The 19056-nt window shown below is 39.9% G+C and overlaps 1 protein-coding gene across 1 annotated transcript in view; it reads right to left on the minus strand.

The window, feature by feature from the left end:
* TMEM63B (transmembrane protein 63B) overlaps nt 1–19056 on the minus strand; it is a 79600-nt gene that overhangs the window by 6751 nt on the left and 53793 nt on the right. Inside the window, exons 6-21 of the mRNA XM_063305090.1 lie at nt 17841–17878; nt 15628–15770; nt 14284–14335; nt 13993–14101; nt 13512–13582; nt 12976–13056; nt 10785–10908; nt 10030–10163; nt 9301–9438; nt 8878–9031; nt 7314–7420; nt 6478–6564; nt 5328–5393; nt 4131–4293; nt 1262–1367; nt 473–640 (exon numbers count right to left, since the gene is read on the minus strand). Of these exons, the coding sequence (XP_063161160.1) occupies nt 473–640; nt 1262–1367; nt 4131–4293; nt 5328–5393; nt 6478–6564; nt 7314–7420; nt 8878–9031; nt 9301–9438; nt 10030–10163; nt 10785–10908; nt 12976–13056; nt 13512–13582; nt 13993–14101; nt 14284–14335; nt 15628–15770; nt 17841–17878 (1741 nt within the window). The remainder of the gene's footprint in view (nt 1–472; nt 641–1261; nt 1368–4130; nt 4294–5327; nt 5394–6477; nt 6565–7313; nt 7421–8877; nt 9032–9300; nt 9439–10029; nt 10164–10784; nt 10909–12975; nt 13057–13511; nt 13583–13992; nt 14102–14283; nt 14336–15627; nt 15771–17840; nt 17879–19056) is intronic.

Genomic DNA, 19056 nt, shown 5'->3' on the forward strand with positions numbered 1-19056 from the left:
CCTAACCCAATTGCAGTGAAGTATTGCCATGTTGCCTTGATGAATGATAAACCAACTGGGCCTATGGTTTGCAATAGCATGCTGCAATGATGTTTCAGATCAGACGACTCCTCTTCTCATCCTTGTTTCTCTGGACCTCCTAATTCCCAAATGTAGGGCAGCCTTTCTCAGCCTGGTCATTTCTGACCATCTGAAGGGTACCTGGCTAGGAAAATCTGTGTTACGAGTTGTAGTCCAAGCTGACTGTTGTAAGTTGGTCCAATACGTCGAGAAGGCAGGGGAAGGCACTAGAGTAATGTAATCAATTAGCTCCTTCAGTTGCTCTTTGTGAAGATAAGAAGGCAGTTCTATTTATACTGCTGGTGTAGCTGCTTAGCATGTGGCTTGAATGATGTGAGTTAGAATCCAAGGTGGACATGAAAATAAAGTCCCCTAAACCCCACAAAAACTAGTCCCTGTAAATTTGATTCACCTGTGCGCACAGTAGAGAAGAAAAGGAGCCAAAAGAGGCATAGAATGGGTGCTGCCACCACCTGATTCACAGCCCCTGAATGGATCTTCTTATCCAATTTGGCAGGTAGATAAGCATAATAGAGGTTGTACCTGTCCACCAGGTGCTTCAGTAACATATACATCAGACCTAAGAGATGAGAGAAAATGATGTATTAGCTGGGATCTTAATTAAACAGGGGTTGGATTAGGGAGTGCCCCTTTCTCTAGAAGGCTCATCAACCAGAAGAAATTAATGCATTTTATTTTATTTGCACTCCAGACCAACTTAAAACAGATTAAATAGCATAAATACAGTAATCAGGTTAAAAATATACAACCTCCCCCCTCAATCCAAATCACACACTATTATCATGCCACCTCCTCAGGAGGGCATTCTACAAAACTCCACCCCCAGAGGCCCTCCTAAAGTCCCAGGCCGTAACAGTCTTGCAGGTCACAAAAATGGATGGGGTTATCCACCCTGTTTTCTTGGTACAGTCTGCTCCAGAGAAGGGGGCTACCACTGAGACGCCTCATCCCCAGCATCCCAATCCACGTTAATACTCTTTAGGGATCAAGAAACGCAGCAAGCCCTCTCTACTGGTTCTTACTGGATGGGCAAATTCCACTCAGAGAAGGCAGTCTTGGAGATAACCAGATCCTAAGTCTTATTAATGATCCAAGATGAAGCCCAACATGGCTATGCATACACCTACTTATTAAAATGCGACTAGCTACAAGAAAGCCAAGGAGATGCTGTAATACTTACCAAAGGGAACAATGATGGGGCATGTGATGCTGTAAGTCATTACCACAGTGAAGACACACATCATCCAGGCATAAGCAGCCCCAAATTGGAATTCATAAGCTTGATGCTAAAAAAAGAAAACAGAACTCCTATCAGCACACACATAACAACCAGTGAAGATTTTCTGGGTATCTGTCAGAAACAAGCCATGGGTCACAGGTTAACTTGTCTGTGCACCACTGTGCACCACTGACACTCACAGTAATGGATGGTCAGGTAATATGCTCTTGCTAACTGACTGGCAACTTTCATCCCAAAATAGTGGAAGCTGCACTTTCTAGTTGTTATAGGCATATCAAAGGGCAAAAACTCTCCCATATCAATCCAAATGGGCTTTCTGTGTTTGGCATAATATCATCTGTGAATCTGGATGCTTGAAACTGGGGACAAATATACAACTCAGTAGAAAAGTCATATTCTAACCAAGCTATGCCAGCAAATCTGGAGCAATAGAGTGGCCAACAGATTGGAAGAGGTCAATTTACATTCCAATACCAAAGAAAGGAGACTTAACAGAGTGTGTAAACCATTGTACAATATTCTTACTTTCACACACTAATAAAATAATGCTTAGGATTATCCAATGCAGATTAGAGTCCTACATGGAAAAAGAGATCCCAGATGTTTTAAGATGGCTTTAGAACAGGCCGAGGAACATGAGACATTATTGCTGATGCATGCTAGATAATTGAAAAAGCCAAAGAATACCAAAAAGAAGTCACTATGTGCTTCATTGATTATAGAAAGGCCTTCAATTGTGTCAAGTACACTGTGGAATGTGCTTAGAAAAATAGGAACCCCAAAACATCTCATTGTTCTTATGCAAAGCCAATACAGTATACAAGTCAGGAAGCCACAGTATGGACAGAACATTGCGAAGCAGACTGGCTTCAGGTTCTCAAAGGCGTGAGACAAGGCTATAAACTCTCCCCTTATTAATTCAGCCTATATGCTTAATTAAGGGAAACTGGATTGGAAGAAAATGAGCATGGTTTTAAAATCAAGGGAGGAAACATCAATAACCTCTGCTATGCTGATGACACCACTCCGACAGACAAAAATGCAAAGGATTTGTAAGCTGTAGTAATAAAAGTCAAGAAGCACAGTGAAAAAAATGGGACTAAAATTATTTATTTATTTATTTAAAGATCTGTATGCCCACCATCTTAGAGCATAACTCTGGGTGGCTCACAACAACAATAAAACCACAAAACTATAAAACCTATAAAAACAAAAACTAAACACCTGGCCCTTCAGTCATCCTCTTGGGATGCCCCAGCAACCATCCACAGGCTACCATCACTCTACTCCAGTTCCTGGGGGAAGGGCCAGGTCTTTATGGCCTTCAGAGAGGTTGAAAGAGTGGGGGCCTGCTTATAATTATATTATATAGATATAATTATTATATTTTAATAATTAAAATATAAAGAATTAAATATAAAGAAGTCCAAGCTAATGACAACAGGTACAACAACCAGCCTTAGAACTGGTAATAAAAATACTGAAATAGTAGATAGCTTTTAGGATCAACAGTAAAGGAACCAGCAGTCAAGAAATATGCCACAAACTAGTACTGGGTAGAGTAGCCATGAAGTCCTTGGAAAATACATTCAGATGCTGAGAGTTGTCTATACCTACAAAGATCAGAATTCTGCAAGCAGTGGTATGTGACACTCCATGGAAGTGGAAGTTGGACTTTGAAGAAGCAGGACAGAAAAAGTACTGTACTGATGCTTTTGAACTTTGGTGTTGGAGAAGACTCCTGAGAATACCGTGGATAGCCAAGAAAACAAACAAATGGATCACTGAGCAAATCAATCCAGAGTTCTCATTTAAGGAACAAATGACCAGGCTCTAATTATCCCACTCTGGACACATTATGCAAAGACCTAGTGCTCTGGAGAAGGCTCTAAGGCTGGGAAAGGTGGAAGGAAAGAGAAGAAGAGGATGACTAGCAGCAAGGTGGATGGACTCAGTTACAGTGGCAATTTGCGCACTGTTGGAAAATCTGAAGGACCAGGTTGGGTTGCTAAGAGCGGTTGCGAAGAGTGGACACTGACTTGATGGCACATAATCAGTCAATCAATAGGAAAAATCATACAGACATGTTAGGGTTATCAATTTGAATCAGTGTAATCACCTAAGATTACACTGGGTAAAAAAAAAATAGAAAAGTGTCCTGCAATAATTGGGTGGCAGATATTAATTTTAAAAACTGGAGACAGCAAGCTTTATCTTAAAAGTAGTGTTTTCTCATCTTTTCAACATGCAGGAAGAATTGTTGGGAACTATGGAAGACACAGTGTGGCCTGGTCTCCTTCCAAAAGTTACTTGCAATGAATTCTAGAACACATTTTGGACCAATGATTGGAAAGGTGACATTGAAACCTGTCCCTGTTGAAGAACCTCTGCTCAACTTGATTTATGCCGAGTTGTTAGCAGCAGTTTCTCCCTCTCATTTCAACAGGGTTACTCCTAAACCATAGCTGTGATTTTTCTTGGAGGATGAAAGCCAACTGACTATTGTATTTCTGTAAACACTACTGCTGCTGAAGTATGCACAAATCTTAGTATGTAGAACTACATTTCTCAAAGCTACTTCCAAGAAACTCAAAATGACTTCCATGGAAGGTTCTTCCTGTTAGATAATTTATGTTCCAAAGTGAGGAGGAGGAGGAGGGGGGGGGCTGTTTCTTTATTCTGTGTTGTACTTTTCTAATAAATGCAGGACACATTTGTCTGTTGGTTGTTTCCAGTGACACCCCTTTACGCTTACCTCTGCCTTTGGATGCATGGCAGGCGTTGCTCTTCCCTTGCCTGACTAACTTACCCTTTTGACATTCCTGCGTTCAGCAGCTGAGCGGGCAAGACAAAGCCGAATCATATACATAAGCAAGCCAGGGATGCGCAGCAAGTCCATGGCATTTCCAATGAATGCAGAAGCTATGACATAGTTCACAAAAAAGGCCCCATTGTCTGGTAAGAAAACACACCTGGAAAAACAAAGAGGCAAAAGCAACTTGGCCATCTGAAAACAGTGTGATATGAGGATGCGCAGAGAGGAAGCTGGTTAGCAAACTTGACTTTAGAGTTGGAGTTGCCACACCAGGTGGCAGCACTTAACTGACATTGGAAAAAGCTAAATAAGACCAGATGGGAGGTCAGCGGGAAATGTATGGGTGTAGGCTAGACTGGGGAACTGAAAAATCATCCTCAAAGAAGGGAATGACAAACCACTCATGGAAACTTCTTGGCAATTTAAAAATCTCACTATGTTGTTTTGTAGGTCTCCATTACCTAACTCACTACTAAAAATGTTATTTATATCTATCTATCTATCTATCTATCTATCTATCTATCTATCTATCTATCTATCTATCTATCTATCTATCAAATTTGTCACCGCCCATCTCCTCCCACTGGAGGGGCTCTATTACCTGTCCTACATAGCTGAAGCGCCTGGATCTATATGTGTTGTCGCATGTGTTTGAATACAGTAACTTTGTTTTGTTCTTCAACACTTTTGGAAATACCTTGGTTTATAGAGCCATTTTTACCTCCCATAGTTGCTTTATACCCAGGATACACTCCAGCAATTTAAGGAAAAATAGCTCCTGAGAGCATGAAAAAAGTGGGAGTTGTAGGATATACAAGGAAAAAAGGGGGGAAAGGTAAGGTTTGGAATCAAATGTATTGGGGAGACTTGGCTGCCCTGATGTGTTCCACCTGGGAGGAAGTTGATTAGGTACTGACTCCATGGTGGTCAATATTAATAAAAACACCACACAGGATGTACACTGTACAAATAGAGAAGTTCCTCCCTCCACCTAAGGAGGGAGAAGAGGAAGTCATGTAAAACCTTGTAAAATGAGTGTATTATATTCCATAACATCTGTACCTCCCTGTCTGTGCACTTAAGATAGATTGGCTGTCCCGGAAGAGGCTTCTTGAGAAAAGCAGGATGTGAGAAAAGCAAGTATTATAATTCATATTACACACACATTCTTTAAAACATTTTAAGACTTACTCAAATCTTACGGTAGCTTCAGCCAGGAACTTTTTATCAAACAGCCAGCGGAAAAACACATCCAGACTAGGATGAGAAGAGAAACATAGAAAGAAAGAGTCAGCTCCACTATGTAGACCAGACCAGGAAATTAACTCCAGAGGAAGTCTAAAACTAGTACTATTGACATTGGCTACAATAACAAAATTTTGCAGGTCTGATTGTGCTGTATCTGCTCCTCCTCCTCATAATTCAGTGAATTAGTGAGGCATCTAAAAAAACTACTCAAAGCTATGGCACCTCTCGCTTTGAAGGAGCACTTCTATCTTGTCTAGAACACGCTTAAGCTAAAACCCACCCATCTATTGTATTTCTGCTTTATCTGGGTTACGCTTCAAGTTGTTGGCCTCCACCCAGTATAAAAACTGGACAGTCAAAATTACACCCACATTTAACGTGTGCCACCTTGAGATTGCAGGAAATCTGCTACTGTCTCTTTATGTAAATTATCAGATATTTTGACTGCTTTTCATTTAGCAGCTTGTCTTTCCTGATAATCCAAAATATTGTCAACTTTGGAAAAAGTAGTTCCTCCTGATGTTTAAGTTGATTTAGGTCCCACAGTCAATTATTTTTGCTTTTTCCTACAGTGCCTACTCAGAAAAAGGATTCCAGACATTCTAGGAAAGTTATTCAAAATAATGTTGCCAAGGTTTTTGATTACTAATGAGAACAACAGCATAGAAATTCAGGAGTAGTGGGCGGGGGGTGTTTGGCAAGTTATACAGCCTCAGATTATTTGAAAGCAGTTTTGACATTTCACATCTGTAATAATGGACTGGAAATTAGCATATAAAGAACTGGAATGAATTCATCAGAGGCAGCACAGGAAACTTGAATCAAGGTAGAGGAACTATCTCTGGAAGCTTGGAGATATTGACCATATTAGCTGACTTGAAGCAAAGTCATGAATCAGTGACTACTGCAACACATTGTGGAAATATACTGCTAAATACAACACTATAAAGTATCATTTGCTAATTTTTTCCAATTCTACCTCTTCAGATCAATGTGGGAGATTTGATTTTTTTTTTAAAAAAAACATTGTTTGGACAACAGCAGTATTTGTAAAATTGAGTATATTGTTTGCTATTCAATATCCTCTATTTACCTGCTCAGGCCCAGTGATGGCAGCAACAGGACCATGAAGATGAGGAAAGTGTAACACTTGTGCATGGTTGTCCTGTTTTCTCCAGACCTAGTGGTACAGAGAATATTAGTAGATTCGTAATAAAGATGGTTACTTTCAGTAGCTTTTGTGGAAGAAAAGCCGTGAGGTGGTGAAATGCAAGATTTACTCATTTGCTACTAGTAGTTCTATGCCATTGCACTCCAAAATGGCTCTGAGCAATGCACAATACAAATAAAGGTTAAAAACACTGAAACAGTGGCAAATAATAAGAATATATTACAATGACACTAAGCAAGAGGGATATCCTAAAAAAAGAAAAACCAAGACATTTCTGAAAGACTAATAATATTGATACAGAGCTGAGTTTCAAGTTATATTAGAGTGAGATGAAGAGATAAGTATACTCATATACAAGAGTCCTTGTGAACAAAACATCTTGTTATCAAAAGTATTTATTTTACACCTGAAACTCTCAATTCTGAGTTTGCAGGCACAGATTGAACTACACAGAACACAGCATTGCAGCAAACCATGTTTCAACTGTAGATCAGTTGTATTTTTTTCTTTTTTCAAAATATGCCCAGAAGAAACCCTTACTACAAGATTATCTTGTTATCTACCCCAGTAGTAAAATTAGAGAAAAGCTGACAGCCTCTCTTAAATTTGTTTATAGAGGTGATACAGAGTCCCCAAAAATCATTTAAAATTAAATGATCAACTAGGTTATGGTTTTGTGATTGCGAGGAAGAAAAATTAGTAAGCAACAGTTCTTGTCTGTAAATTCTGAATAACTCCACTTTTCTTTTCCATCTTACCTGGTCCAATGGGCTTCAAAGAATGCTGAATAATATACAATTGTAGGAAGCAAAGCAGAGAAGCACCACAGTAACAGAGTAGGAAAGAACTGGGTGATGATAGGGTTCTGGTAAGAGAAGTGAAACAATAAATCATCTGTTCCAAGCAACTTGGAGAAGAGCACAGAACATTGCATTTCTCAGGGGAATTTCCCTACAGTGTACCTTTCACAGTTTAAACTCAGAAGATACAGAACAGCTTTGTAGGTCACTGTCTTAGCTCCCCTGTCACAGTATGTAAGCAGAAATCCTGAAGTGTAAAATATCTAAGAACCCCAACTTTGGGTGACAAATTTATTCCATACATGAAGAGATTTCTGTATGCACACTGACAGCGAATTCTACATTCCTATATACAAGGATTTCAAATTTGCTGATGGAATATAGTATCCTGTGCTTGCCTTCTAGAATCAGGCACAAGGGCTCAGAACAGGTTCAAAGCAGCACCTACTCTCCCAAGTTACAATGGGAGGACAGGGCAACTAGAATGCACTGATTTGTACAAATCTAGTATGGATTAGAACAGTTCCTATACCTGTCTACTGGAAAAGGATACGGGCATCTCCTGTTTTAGGATCCCACCTTACTCTTGACCTCTGCTTACTTATATAGGCTGCACTTCAGAATTACAGGACCAAGCAGATGAAGATCTAAATTGAGACACATGATTTTTTTCAGAAAAAGGAGGAACTCGATATATCAGTTCTGGAATCCAGTAAAAATACATGTGGATCTTTTGCAGTTTTGGGATTTTAATGGCTTCAGATGCCATTAAATGCAAAGGATTCAGGCTGAGGGATTACCTGACAGAATTCCCAAGGCCAATTTAAATTATTTAAATTACAGCAAATGGATGACAACATTATCCAGTGAAATGCCATTATTCAAAGGGATGCCCTCTACATGAGTTTACTTTGTCATTACTGGTTAGGGATTATGGAATTTAGCCCAACACATTTGGAAGATATTAGGTGAGGAAGGGCTGCACCAGAGAATACACAAAGTTGATTTTTTTAGATGTATATATTTATTCCATTGGAAATACATTATCACGTATCCTTTAACATTCAAGCACCAATGTACACATATACTTTAAGCATGAATGCATTTGCTAAACCAGCATGAGCCTGTTTCCCATTGATTTTGAAAAGAAAACCCCACTGAGTTCAGGAACAATTTAAAAATGTAGAATTACACTTATATTTATGACCCATCAGCTAACCCTAACATTTCAGCCAGGAACAACTCCTGCAGTCGTTTCACCCTGATTACCACTGCTAACAATAGAGATTCCTTTACTTATCCTTGTAATCTCACTGGTTGCATTTACAAAATGACCTCCTGGAAGGCTCTTCCTCTGTTTTCCTTTCAAAAGCCAGATACTGAAAGAACGTGCAGAAGACCAGGCTCAAACCTACTGAAAGGGAGGGGGCTGTGCCTGAACTGCTGCTACTGCTGTTATGCCCTGAACTTAGCAGGAGAAAGGAAGACCTTCATTATAAGCCTCATATGGTCAATATCTTACATTCAGGTATTCAACAGGCTTAGTGACATTGAACTTGTCCATAGTAGTGATGATAATGGCAGGAGTGGTAAGAAAGAACAGCAAGATGAAGAGCACCACATTGATGATCAGGCAGCGGAACCACCAGAAGAAGCCACGTATGGAGAGATGCTCCCTGGAGAAGAGACAAAATGAAGAACCTCTTCTAAGTGTGGCAGAATCCAATACCAATTATGGAAAATGGGACTGCATTTTAGGATGGAATCCTGGCCATCCTCTTTGTTGCTGAATTCTATTTCAAAAAGCTAGCCTCTTCACTGACAATATTACCAATGGCCTGAGCCCCTTCTAATGTTCCAGGAGAAGGATCCCTCACACTGGAATTCTCACATTCCTATAAGAAGCACAAAGACTTAGTGAGTTCCCTGTTTTAGGCCAACTTACCAGTAGATGTTTTGAGGGTCAGGAGCATAGGAGACTGTCCAATTGGAAATGTGGAGAGACTCGCTGCATGAAGAACTCCTGGGCTCCCCACGACACTTGCAGCCCTGGCACTTGCAGGCATTGAAGTCTTTAAGGATTCTGGAAGAATGCAGAAAGGGAATAGATAGGAGATCAGAGGCCTTTATACGTTTTTGCAATGTGACAGTAGCTACCAACCCACTCAAAATCTTTTGCTAGAAACTATAACAGAAAGGGGAAAAAAAGGACATGATTTAAGAGAGAACTTTAGAAAATTATGAAGTCTGGAAATGCTGTGTAAAAAAAATGCTTCTCACTCCCCTTCCTTCCCTCCCACTCAGTTTTAAGTCAATGAAATGGATTGGCAACAGGTTCAGAAAGGCCACTGCAAGCAGAATTGTAGAGTTGGGAGAGGCCCTGAAATTGCAATTATGTCCAATTGTACATAATTAATATACACGATCTACTACAAAATGAAGTACAGTTAAAAACTACATAACAATCTAAAAACAGTCAAACATAAATAAAAATATAAAAATCCAAGATTGTGGGAGAACACTAGTCACTTGACCTCATTGCTGACCATCTCTCTTCTTTATTTGTGAGTATCTCAGGAATTAGATGGATCTTAACTTGTCTATTTTGATGTTTTCCCTCCATCTTCTTTTCTACAAGTGAAATGTTTCTCTAGCCTGACCTCCATGCACTCACATAGCTGTTATGGCCTCATTATGGAAAGTCACAAACGCCATGCCCAGTGGCTTCTCATTGACTTTTTCCTTTTCCTTCTTGTAGTCCTCTTTCAGCTTCTCCTCCAGTCTGGTGTAGTACTCAATGGCTTCCACCTAGATAAATATCCACAAAGCAAAAGCCTAAGTCCTAAAGTGGGTTTCCTAAATTACTAACCCGACATATAACATCATCACATTTCCTCAGTGATCTGCCCAAGAAATGAGAATTACTGATCTCCTGACCCTTTCCCTTAATATTTTGATTTCACAGTCCATTAAATGCAAACCATTTAAGAGGTAGTATGTTAGACAGAGGGCAAATTACTGTCCATTAGCATAGATCTGTTGTAGGAATAAAAATGGGATAGGTATGGATCCATTTTGATAAGGACCATTTTGATCATTAAGATATACAGTACATAATCTCTCTCTCTCTCTCTCTCTCCCCACAACTATAATGCACAGAATAATCAGCAACTGAATATGATACACACAATCCCCAGAAGGTTCTCAGAAATGCCATAAAAAAAAAACAAGGTGCCACAGCGAAGACAGAGCCCTAAGTTTTGGTAACCAGTTTCAAATTCTTTTCCCCGCATGCACGAGCTGTAAACAATGCTGGACAGTGACATCAGCTCAGGAGATAGATCTCAAGCCTTCCCAGATTCTCTTCTTTTATGCTATTTCCTAGCACCATCCCTCTGTCTCTTGTCATTAACCAGTCCTTCCTTGCACCTCTTCACAGCCTTTGATAGCACAACAGCAGAGATGGCCACAGGGCTTGGGGTTGATCATTGAGGGGGTATTCTCCTTGGTCTGCAAATTGGTAAAGTAGATTTTTCCACGTTCTGCCTTTTTTCTGAAACAAAAGAATATGAGAAAATAGGGAGTTCAAAAAAGCTAGCAGTGATCATTACAAGCCAAAGTAAGCTATGTTCAGGCTAAGTGTGGTGAGATAGCAAGATTTCATTTGCATGTTTCTGCACTTACTTTTCTTACAGTAAAACAATCCCACTAGTCTCCAGTTTGCCAATTTAAATTCCTGCACTTTAGGGTCTTCCCTTAATATACAGCCTTCAGTATGGGAATAGAATATCAGAAAGCTTTTACCCATCTGCATTTTCAGCAAATGAATACAATGGTGCAAACTAGCCAGTTTTCTGGCATACCAGCTCAAGAAGGATTGTGTGTGTGCTGGTAACTGGTGTTGGAGGATCTAGCTCATTACATTTTTTAATGTCAACTTTACCCAACTATTATGGAGCAATACCTGGGCACTTTTAAAAAGAAATTGAAATGTAGGAACGTAAAAGGAAAACAGTCCTTTCTACTGCAAGCGCCCAGAGTCACTTGTTGAGATGGAAGGCTATAGATATCAAATCAATCAATCAATAATAAATAAATAAATATTAATTGACATTTAACGAAGGAAGGAGTGGTCTATGCCACAGAGGCCTCCCAGTTGAGAAAACATTTGGACTAGATTAGGGTGGAGCGTTATGGCGACTCAAAACCATGAATACCTGTATCTAGTAGGGGTAGGGCAATTGCTCATTTTAAGATCAGGTTTAATCTTTTTTATTTTACTATGCTGGTTTTAAGGTGTGGTCAGTGATTTGGTTTACCACTGAATTTTATTTTATTTGGGTACTGATTATATATAACTTTATCTTTTATATAGTTGCCCTACTAATCCATAAAAGGATACAGCCTACTTTGTTACTGGATCTCTGTGATGACTGGGAAAGCAATTAACTCTTTATAGACTAATAATGTTACTCTGCTTTCCAGAGGTAGCTGACAGGCTTCACTGTGCAAATCAAGGAAGCTAGGTAAGCATGACATTGTTCCAGAGAATATATCAAGTCCATTCTTCCTCCCATTTTGTGCACCCAACATCTCAACGGTTCCTGAATTTGGGTCCATCACTCATAGAATGTTTCCAAGATCACTTGGTTTTGATTAAGAGTCCTTGATATGCCATTGTCAGCCATTTGAGGTAGACCAGACTTGAACACCAAAATCATGAATACAAAACTAATTTTATTACAGGGTTACAGTATTAGAATCTTGCAACTCTGAATGTGCCTCCTGCTCCCTACCTTTACCCTAAAGAGAACTAGAGAGGGTCAAGTCTGAGATGTTTTCTCAAATTACATTCCTGCTCTGGACTCAGATTTCTCTTATCTGACTACTGCCTTGGCTGCAGCTCTTCCTCCTATTCCTCAGGGTTATTCTCACAGCCCATTACAGCCATGTTTTGGGATTCTTGACTGAACATATGTCAGTGCTGACCCATTTCTAACTTTGCCCTACTTGTTGTCCAATACTTACCCGTCTGTATTTTGCTCTTTATATCCTAACGCTGTCCACCAGAACCAACACCCTTAACCTCTACCTTAAGTAAAGGATTCACTATTAAGAATACTACAAATGGATGAGGCTTTTTACTGCAGATACCACCTTGGACAAGAATAACCAGACTTCCTCTACATGGCACCCTCCAGATATTTTAAGGCTGCAGCTCCCAGAACTCCTCTCCATTGCCATTAGACTGCCCTCCCGGCAGTGGTAAGGCAACCTGAGATTCAGGATCACGTGTGATTTCCCACCCACCCTCTGCTTTTTGTGCCGTTTCCAGAACCTCATCTGATCATAATACTGTGATATGACCCAACATGTGTGGCATAATTTTCCATCGCTTTGAGGTAAGAATCATTAAGATGGTACTGAATGCTATAAAACACAGTTAACATAATTAAAACAACAAAATAAATCCTAATGCTTCTCATAAAACCCCAGAAAACTTCCTGTTCACATATGTGATACAGTACAGCTATGCTCGATTTTCATAATCACCCTACTCGCTGCGGCCTTGGCCACCAGTAATTGCCCACAGTTGTTGAGAAAGCTCCAAGTTCTGTACCTTTCTGCATCAAGGAACATCAGCCGGGCCACATCATAGCATGGCCGTGCCTCCAGCACCGTGCAATTTGCATAAGCCTCCCTGCAAACAAGAAAGATACCCAGACAGGCTTATTAGATTCCTGGAGGATGAGCAAAACTTCAAGGATTCTGACTGGAGCCTATAGTTATGCTTTTGATCCTGAAAAGGAATGGCACCTTTTGCTTTTGAAATGTTTCCTTTTAGATGTGGAGGAGAAGGAAAAAGAGGAAATGGAACAGAAGACTGACCTACCCTTCATTTCTATTATGCAGAATAGAAATCACTTCTATCTAAACCAGCCCTTTGTTGTATTAGTGGGGCATCTGCCACCTTCTAAATGTTATTAAGCTACAGTGGGCCCATCCTGTTTCCTGGTCAGGGAGCCTGGGAGCTAGAATCCAAAAACTTGAGAGCCACAGGTTTCTCATTCCTGCTTATTGAATTGGCTACAGTTGTGTACAGAAAAAAATAATAGAGATTTTTCTCCCTGACAGAATGGAGAACGAGTGACTCACTCAAAATGTTTTTTGATCTTTTCGGGTTCAGCATATTTCGAGATGCCATTTATGAAGAGAGTCCGCTTCACCTGGAACAGATATGAGGCAACAAATAAGTAAAGTAACGTCTCTTTCCAATCAAGCTCACTTCCTGGTGACTTAATGAACATGCCTATCTAGTGTTTTTCAAGGAACTGTGAGTCCCACATCTTTTCCTGTTGGGGGAAACGTATTGGTCAAATGATAATGGCTCTTGACAAGCCATCCATTAAAACTCTTTTAGCTAGAAGAACCTTTAAGAAGCTGCTTGTAAGGAGAAGTCATTTCAAGTATTTCTGGGACTTTGTCTCCACCTCTTTGAGGCCACCCAGCCTTTGAGGAGGAGAAATGTCAAGGGGCCAGGAAAGCTAACATTGACTTGACCTGTTCCCAACTCCTTTTACTTTAGGATGGAGTGGTGGTTGGCTGACAACCTGGTCCAGAGCTTGCTCAGACTTACCAAGTCATCCTCCTTATAGCGCATCTTTGAGGTGTGGCGACGCATGCTATACACAGTCAGCAGCAAGTACAAGAAGGCAAAAGATGTGTGCAGCCATAAGAGGTTATTCCTGCCGTAAGATGAAAGAAGAGAACCGAGTTCAACCACTGCTAGAAGACAGCTCATTTGGATAAGGGCCAGCCCATATGATTCCCAGAGAAGTTTTTCCTAAAAGGATATGAATAATATTTTCTTGTCCCCACCCCCTGCAAAAAATAGAATCTCTTGAAACATCCCAATGATCATACTTACCCCGAATTCAAGTTAGCAATAGTTGTTCTACCAAAACTGTAGGGGTTATTTTCTGGACAGAAAAAAAGAGAGAAGAAGGGAAGGAGGAGAGAGAGGAATGAATTGGATGAAGTCAAGAGAGGAAACTCATAGTTGACATGATTTATTGACTTAAATGTTTTAATTTAGTTTGCTTTTATCCTAGAGGCTCCAAATGATTTGTAATAAATAATGCATTGTAATGTAAAACATCAAGATATCTACTTTAAGAAATCAGAAGACTTTAAAATTCTGTAGATTCCTCAGCCAAGGGAAAGTGGTAGGCCTGTGCCAGCTGCAGTATTTCTTTATTTATTTCTCAAGTTTATACTACTGCCCATCTCCCCCCACAGGGGGACTCTGAGTGGTTTACAATAAATTAGTTTCCCAATCTGGAATTTCTCTCACACTCATTTCAAGTCCAGGGTGCCATAAACTGCTTCAGTGCTAAATGTATTTACTAGTATTAGAGTAATATACTTCCTCCAATCCAGATTGCCCTTCATGAGGATTTTTTTTTCAGTTATAAAAGGAAACAAAGCATTAAGATGTGCTTATTTAAGTAAGCTGTATGTGTATAGGAGGGGTTGGGGATGCATACTGCCAGAGCATGCCTCTTGATCCACGCAATCCAATCTAAGCATCCCTTGTAAAGTAAGGAAGCAAAGACAAAAGATCCTCTCCAAACTCAGCAGTGTAATTCCAGAAAGCCAGAGTGTTGTACTGCTTGGTTGCAATGCCACAGAGCAGAAAGGGACATTTCCATATTGTATAACAGTCCCCTAATGTGAGATCTTTAAAATCCATGTAAGTCAACGGTTATGTTTTGTTTTCATCTTTCTGAGCTGAATCTTGAGGATCTTTCCTGCTCTACAGCTGGGGTAGAGCAAACACGTGGAAGAGGCCATCCATGTCTTGTAAACTACCATATTTCCCTTCTTATCTCAGCTTGAAAGACAGTATGTACATGTAGCATAACACTATTCAATGAAGAGTGTTCTTGTTTAGCCAGCCCCTTTTCCAGGTCAGTTGTCATTCTCTGCCCACTCAGCATGCTTAGCTCTCCTTGGCTGTTACCCTAAATATTGTTTCTACAGCTGCAAATCTTGGCGTTCCCCCAAGCTTGCCGATACATGGATGGCGTCGCTCAGGCTACATAAAGCCTAGATGAGATTTCAGATTGCTTTCTGAGGGAAATACATCCATTTGTATGTCTGAATCACTTCTGCTCTTTTGGCCCACAGAGCCCGCAACAGAACACATAGGTTCCAGAGCTGAGTGAGGTCTTTCCCCAGCAGAGTTCACACGAAAATACCCTCCGCTTACCAAGAAGATCCCCTGAGAAATTCACTGGCAAGACAATTCCAACAGACAGGACACCTATAGCAACTAGCAGTCCAATGATGTGCCGCTGGAAGGAGAGGTAATGGACTGCGTCTGCCCCACACTTATCCCTGATTTCATCATCCCTGGAAAAGAAGAGAAATGGGTAAGATACAGAATAGCTTGAGGACTCCTGGGACTAGTCAAGATGTCCAACCAAAATGTCAGAGCAATAAAGTAAAGCCTTTGCTAAGAGTAGTAGGCATATCCTTTTTGAGTTTTGTCCTTTCTGAAGTAGATAATTAAACATCTGGCAAGCAACTGGCTCTCTACTCTCGGTAGACAGGAAGCAGTATAGATGGCTCTTCAGACTGACTGTCTCTAGGGGCACTGGCAAATGTCAGAGGATGGCAACTGCTATGAAAATGGAAAAGGTAGAGTAGATCAGACCAGGGTGGAAAATATCATACCCACTTATCTTCCTTTTCTTTCACTGAAACATTGATTTGCCATCTTTCAATTCTTTAAAAATTGAAAAGTAGTATACAGTAAAAATGTAATGGACCATACAGAAGAGTTAAAATAAAGAATTATGCAGGAATAGGTTCCCATGCATTATTTCTAGTTCTCAGAAGTGCAAGCTAACTGCTTCAAGTTAGTGAAAAGAAGACATGCTATTATATCATGCACATTTCAGAGCTCAGAAATTTAGAACTGGTTTTAGAACTGATCTCTGGCTCAAATGAAACTGAAGAATCCTTCAACAGAAGGGAAATTGGCTAATAGGTTTCTATTACTTTCTGTGTATTAAAACGAAGTATCAGCTCACCCCTTTGTTCTCTAAAAAGAAACTGTCATGAGTAATGATGGCGAGCAGGAAGGGGCTCCCATCCAGGGTGGAAAACGCATGCGTAGTACTGAGGAATTAAGCAGCCATTCAAAGAGACACAGTTCAGGCCTGCCTTAGCTTTTGGGGTTTATATGTCTGGGTTTTTCCCACGCTTATTCAGTTTGTTAGGATTCTGTTATGTAGCAGCAATAAACACTAGAGAACTACTCCTCGTCTCATTGTGATTCTCACTGTTAGGACAGAAACTATGCATTGCCAGACATCCTTAAGCCACTGAACCTAGAGTGCACTTGACTGCAGCGTAACTTCTAAGAAATGTATTTATGCTTCTGAACATAAGGTCTTTGCTAAGGCAATATTACTGTATAGTGCAGTTTATTTAAGTCAGTTTTGTCCAACTTGATGCCTTCCAAATGTGTTTGGGCAACAGTTCACAGAATTCTTAGCCACTAAGAAAGTTGTGTCGAGTAATGTGCACTTCCCCTTCCCCAGGTGGAGGGTCTCAACATTGTCACTTTCTCCTTCCCCTCCCTCCAAACCTTGGATGTACAAGTGAAAGAAGTTGTACAATTTTGGACCCTGTGCAAGATTTGGTGAATGAAGTAGGACAACTACAAAATGAAAAGGATTCCATTTGGAATCTTCCTCATTAAAACTGTATGTAAGATCAATTCAACACAACTCATTACCCTTTGGTATTCTGAAATTTATTAGCAAATATGAAATTAAAGACTTGATAAAGTTGGTCAGCCTTCATTTGGGTATACTGTGATCTGAGGATTGGTATAATCTTAAAAGTTTTTAAAAATTTATTTTCAAGGAAAAACTCTTTTCTGAAAGCTCCTCTGGGCTCATCCTATGGATCCACTACTCTGCATTCCAGTTAGATCAGTTACTGCTTTACTTACCAGTTTCTCCAGCCCTTTCCAATTTTCAGATCTGTATGTCTGAACTTCCAGTCTTTTAGGACAGGGAGTTATAGGAGAAGTGATCTTCCTGATTAGGCCTTCCCAGAATTTATTCCCAAAGCACAGGAGAACCAAGACAGAAGTCTTCAGTCTTTTGTTTGTCACTTTATGTCAGTAGACTCTTTATACCTTTCCCTTTGTCAGAAGAGACTGAGGACTGTCCCTAAATATACTTTCATCTTAAATAATCATATATGAAGAATCCCTATATTAACTCCTCTTCCATAAGTGTAGGGCTATACCTTCTATTATCTTATTGACAGCATAAAAAATTGTAAGGGCAACAGCAATACAATATTGGTGGCATTTATTTATTTATTCAGTTTATATAGCTGACCATCTCAGACCAGTGACTCACTAGAATAGAGAAACATCTACATGGAAATGGGACAACTTACTTTATCCTGAAGATTGCTGTCAACCAGGAACAAAAGCCCTATGGAGAGGCAAAACAAGACCAAGTTATTCAGAGTTCTCTCTTTTTTCCATTTGCAGAATGTCTACTAGCTTGTTTTAGTCAATCATGAGAAACCAAAGTGCCTAACTCCAGATCTACTAGCTTCCCCACCCCCCAATTTAGAGTGGGGGAGAGAAGATATAAGAATAGACTAGAACAGTTCCAAGACACAGAACACTTCATCTGGAAAGAATAATCAGATAACCATTAAAATAATTCTAAGTTATAAAACAAGCTAGTTCTCTTGTACTATTGTCATCATCCAAGACGTTGTAAAAAAAAATCACTTTTTTGAACTTCTATATTCCAGGTTCAAACTGTACAAAAGCATATCAGTCTGTTTCCAATAGAAATTACCAGACAATGATAATGAGTATTAAAATCCTTCCTAAACTCCAAAAACAAACAAACAATACTGGCCCAAAGGTTTTGGCCCCAAGTAATATGGGGTTACTTGTCCAGAGGTGAAAAAAAATGCTTTAGACTGTTTCAGAGGTCAGGATGGTTTTCTGAAGGATAAATAACAGGAAGTTTTTTCTGCATAGATGCATTTTTGCTGCTACTGATTTCTGTGTAATGGTACATATAATTAATATCAGTGAACTCAAGTGACAAGCATTGACAGATGAAGAACAAAATGGAGGTGCTGGGGAAAAAAGAGGGATCGATCAACAAACTCTGGATTCACCTGAGATTAGCTAAAATACAATTTAAAAAAACAACTGAAGGCGGCAACTCTTCCTCTTCAATATGGCGATGAAAAGCAAGTCTGCTTAGCTGCCCTGAAAAACTCTGTACTTGAGAGGGTAGGTCTGACTGAACTAGACATCACTTGGCCACCTTGATATTTAGGTTTGGGCATCATCTCTGGTTTGTATTCAAATTACGGGTTTGAGCAAGCTTCACCAGCTTGCCTTAGTAAAATGAGATGTTGTTGCTGTAGCAGCAAATGTGGGGCTCAGAACTTTCTTCTGCCATTAAGCAGTGTCTCAGATGAAAGATATGAGTCTAGCCCCCTTTCAACAAGCAAACCATCTCCATGAGCTAACAAGCAGGCAAGAGGTCAACTGCATTTGCCTCTTCTGTGTCACCTCTGTTCTCTCAATAGCGGAATCAGATAGTTTTAAAGTCTTGCCTTTACAATCCTATGGGAATCA

The sequence above is a fragment of the Candoia aspera genome, chromosome 1, assembly GCF_035149785.1.
Source record: "Candoia aspera isolate rCanAsp1 chromosome 1, rCanAsp1.hap2, whole genome shotgun sequence".
Classification (NCBI taxonomy): Eukaryota; Metazoa; Chordata; class Lepidosauria; order Squamata; family Boidae; genus Candoia; species Candoia aspera.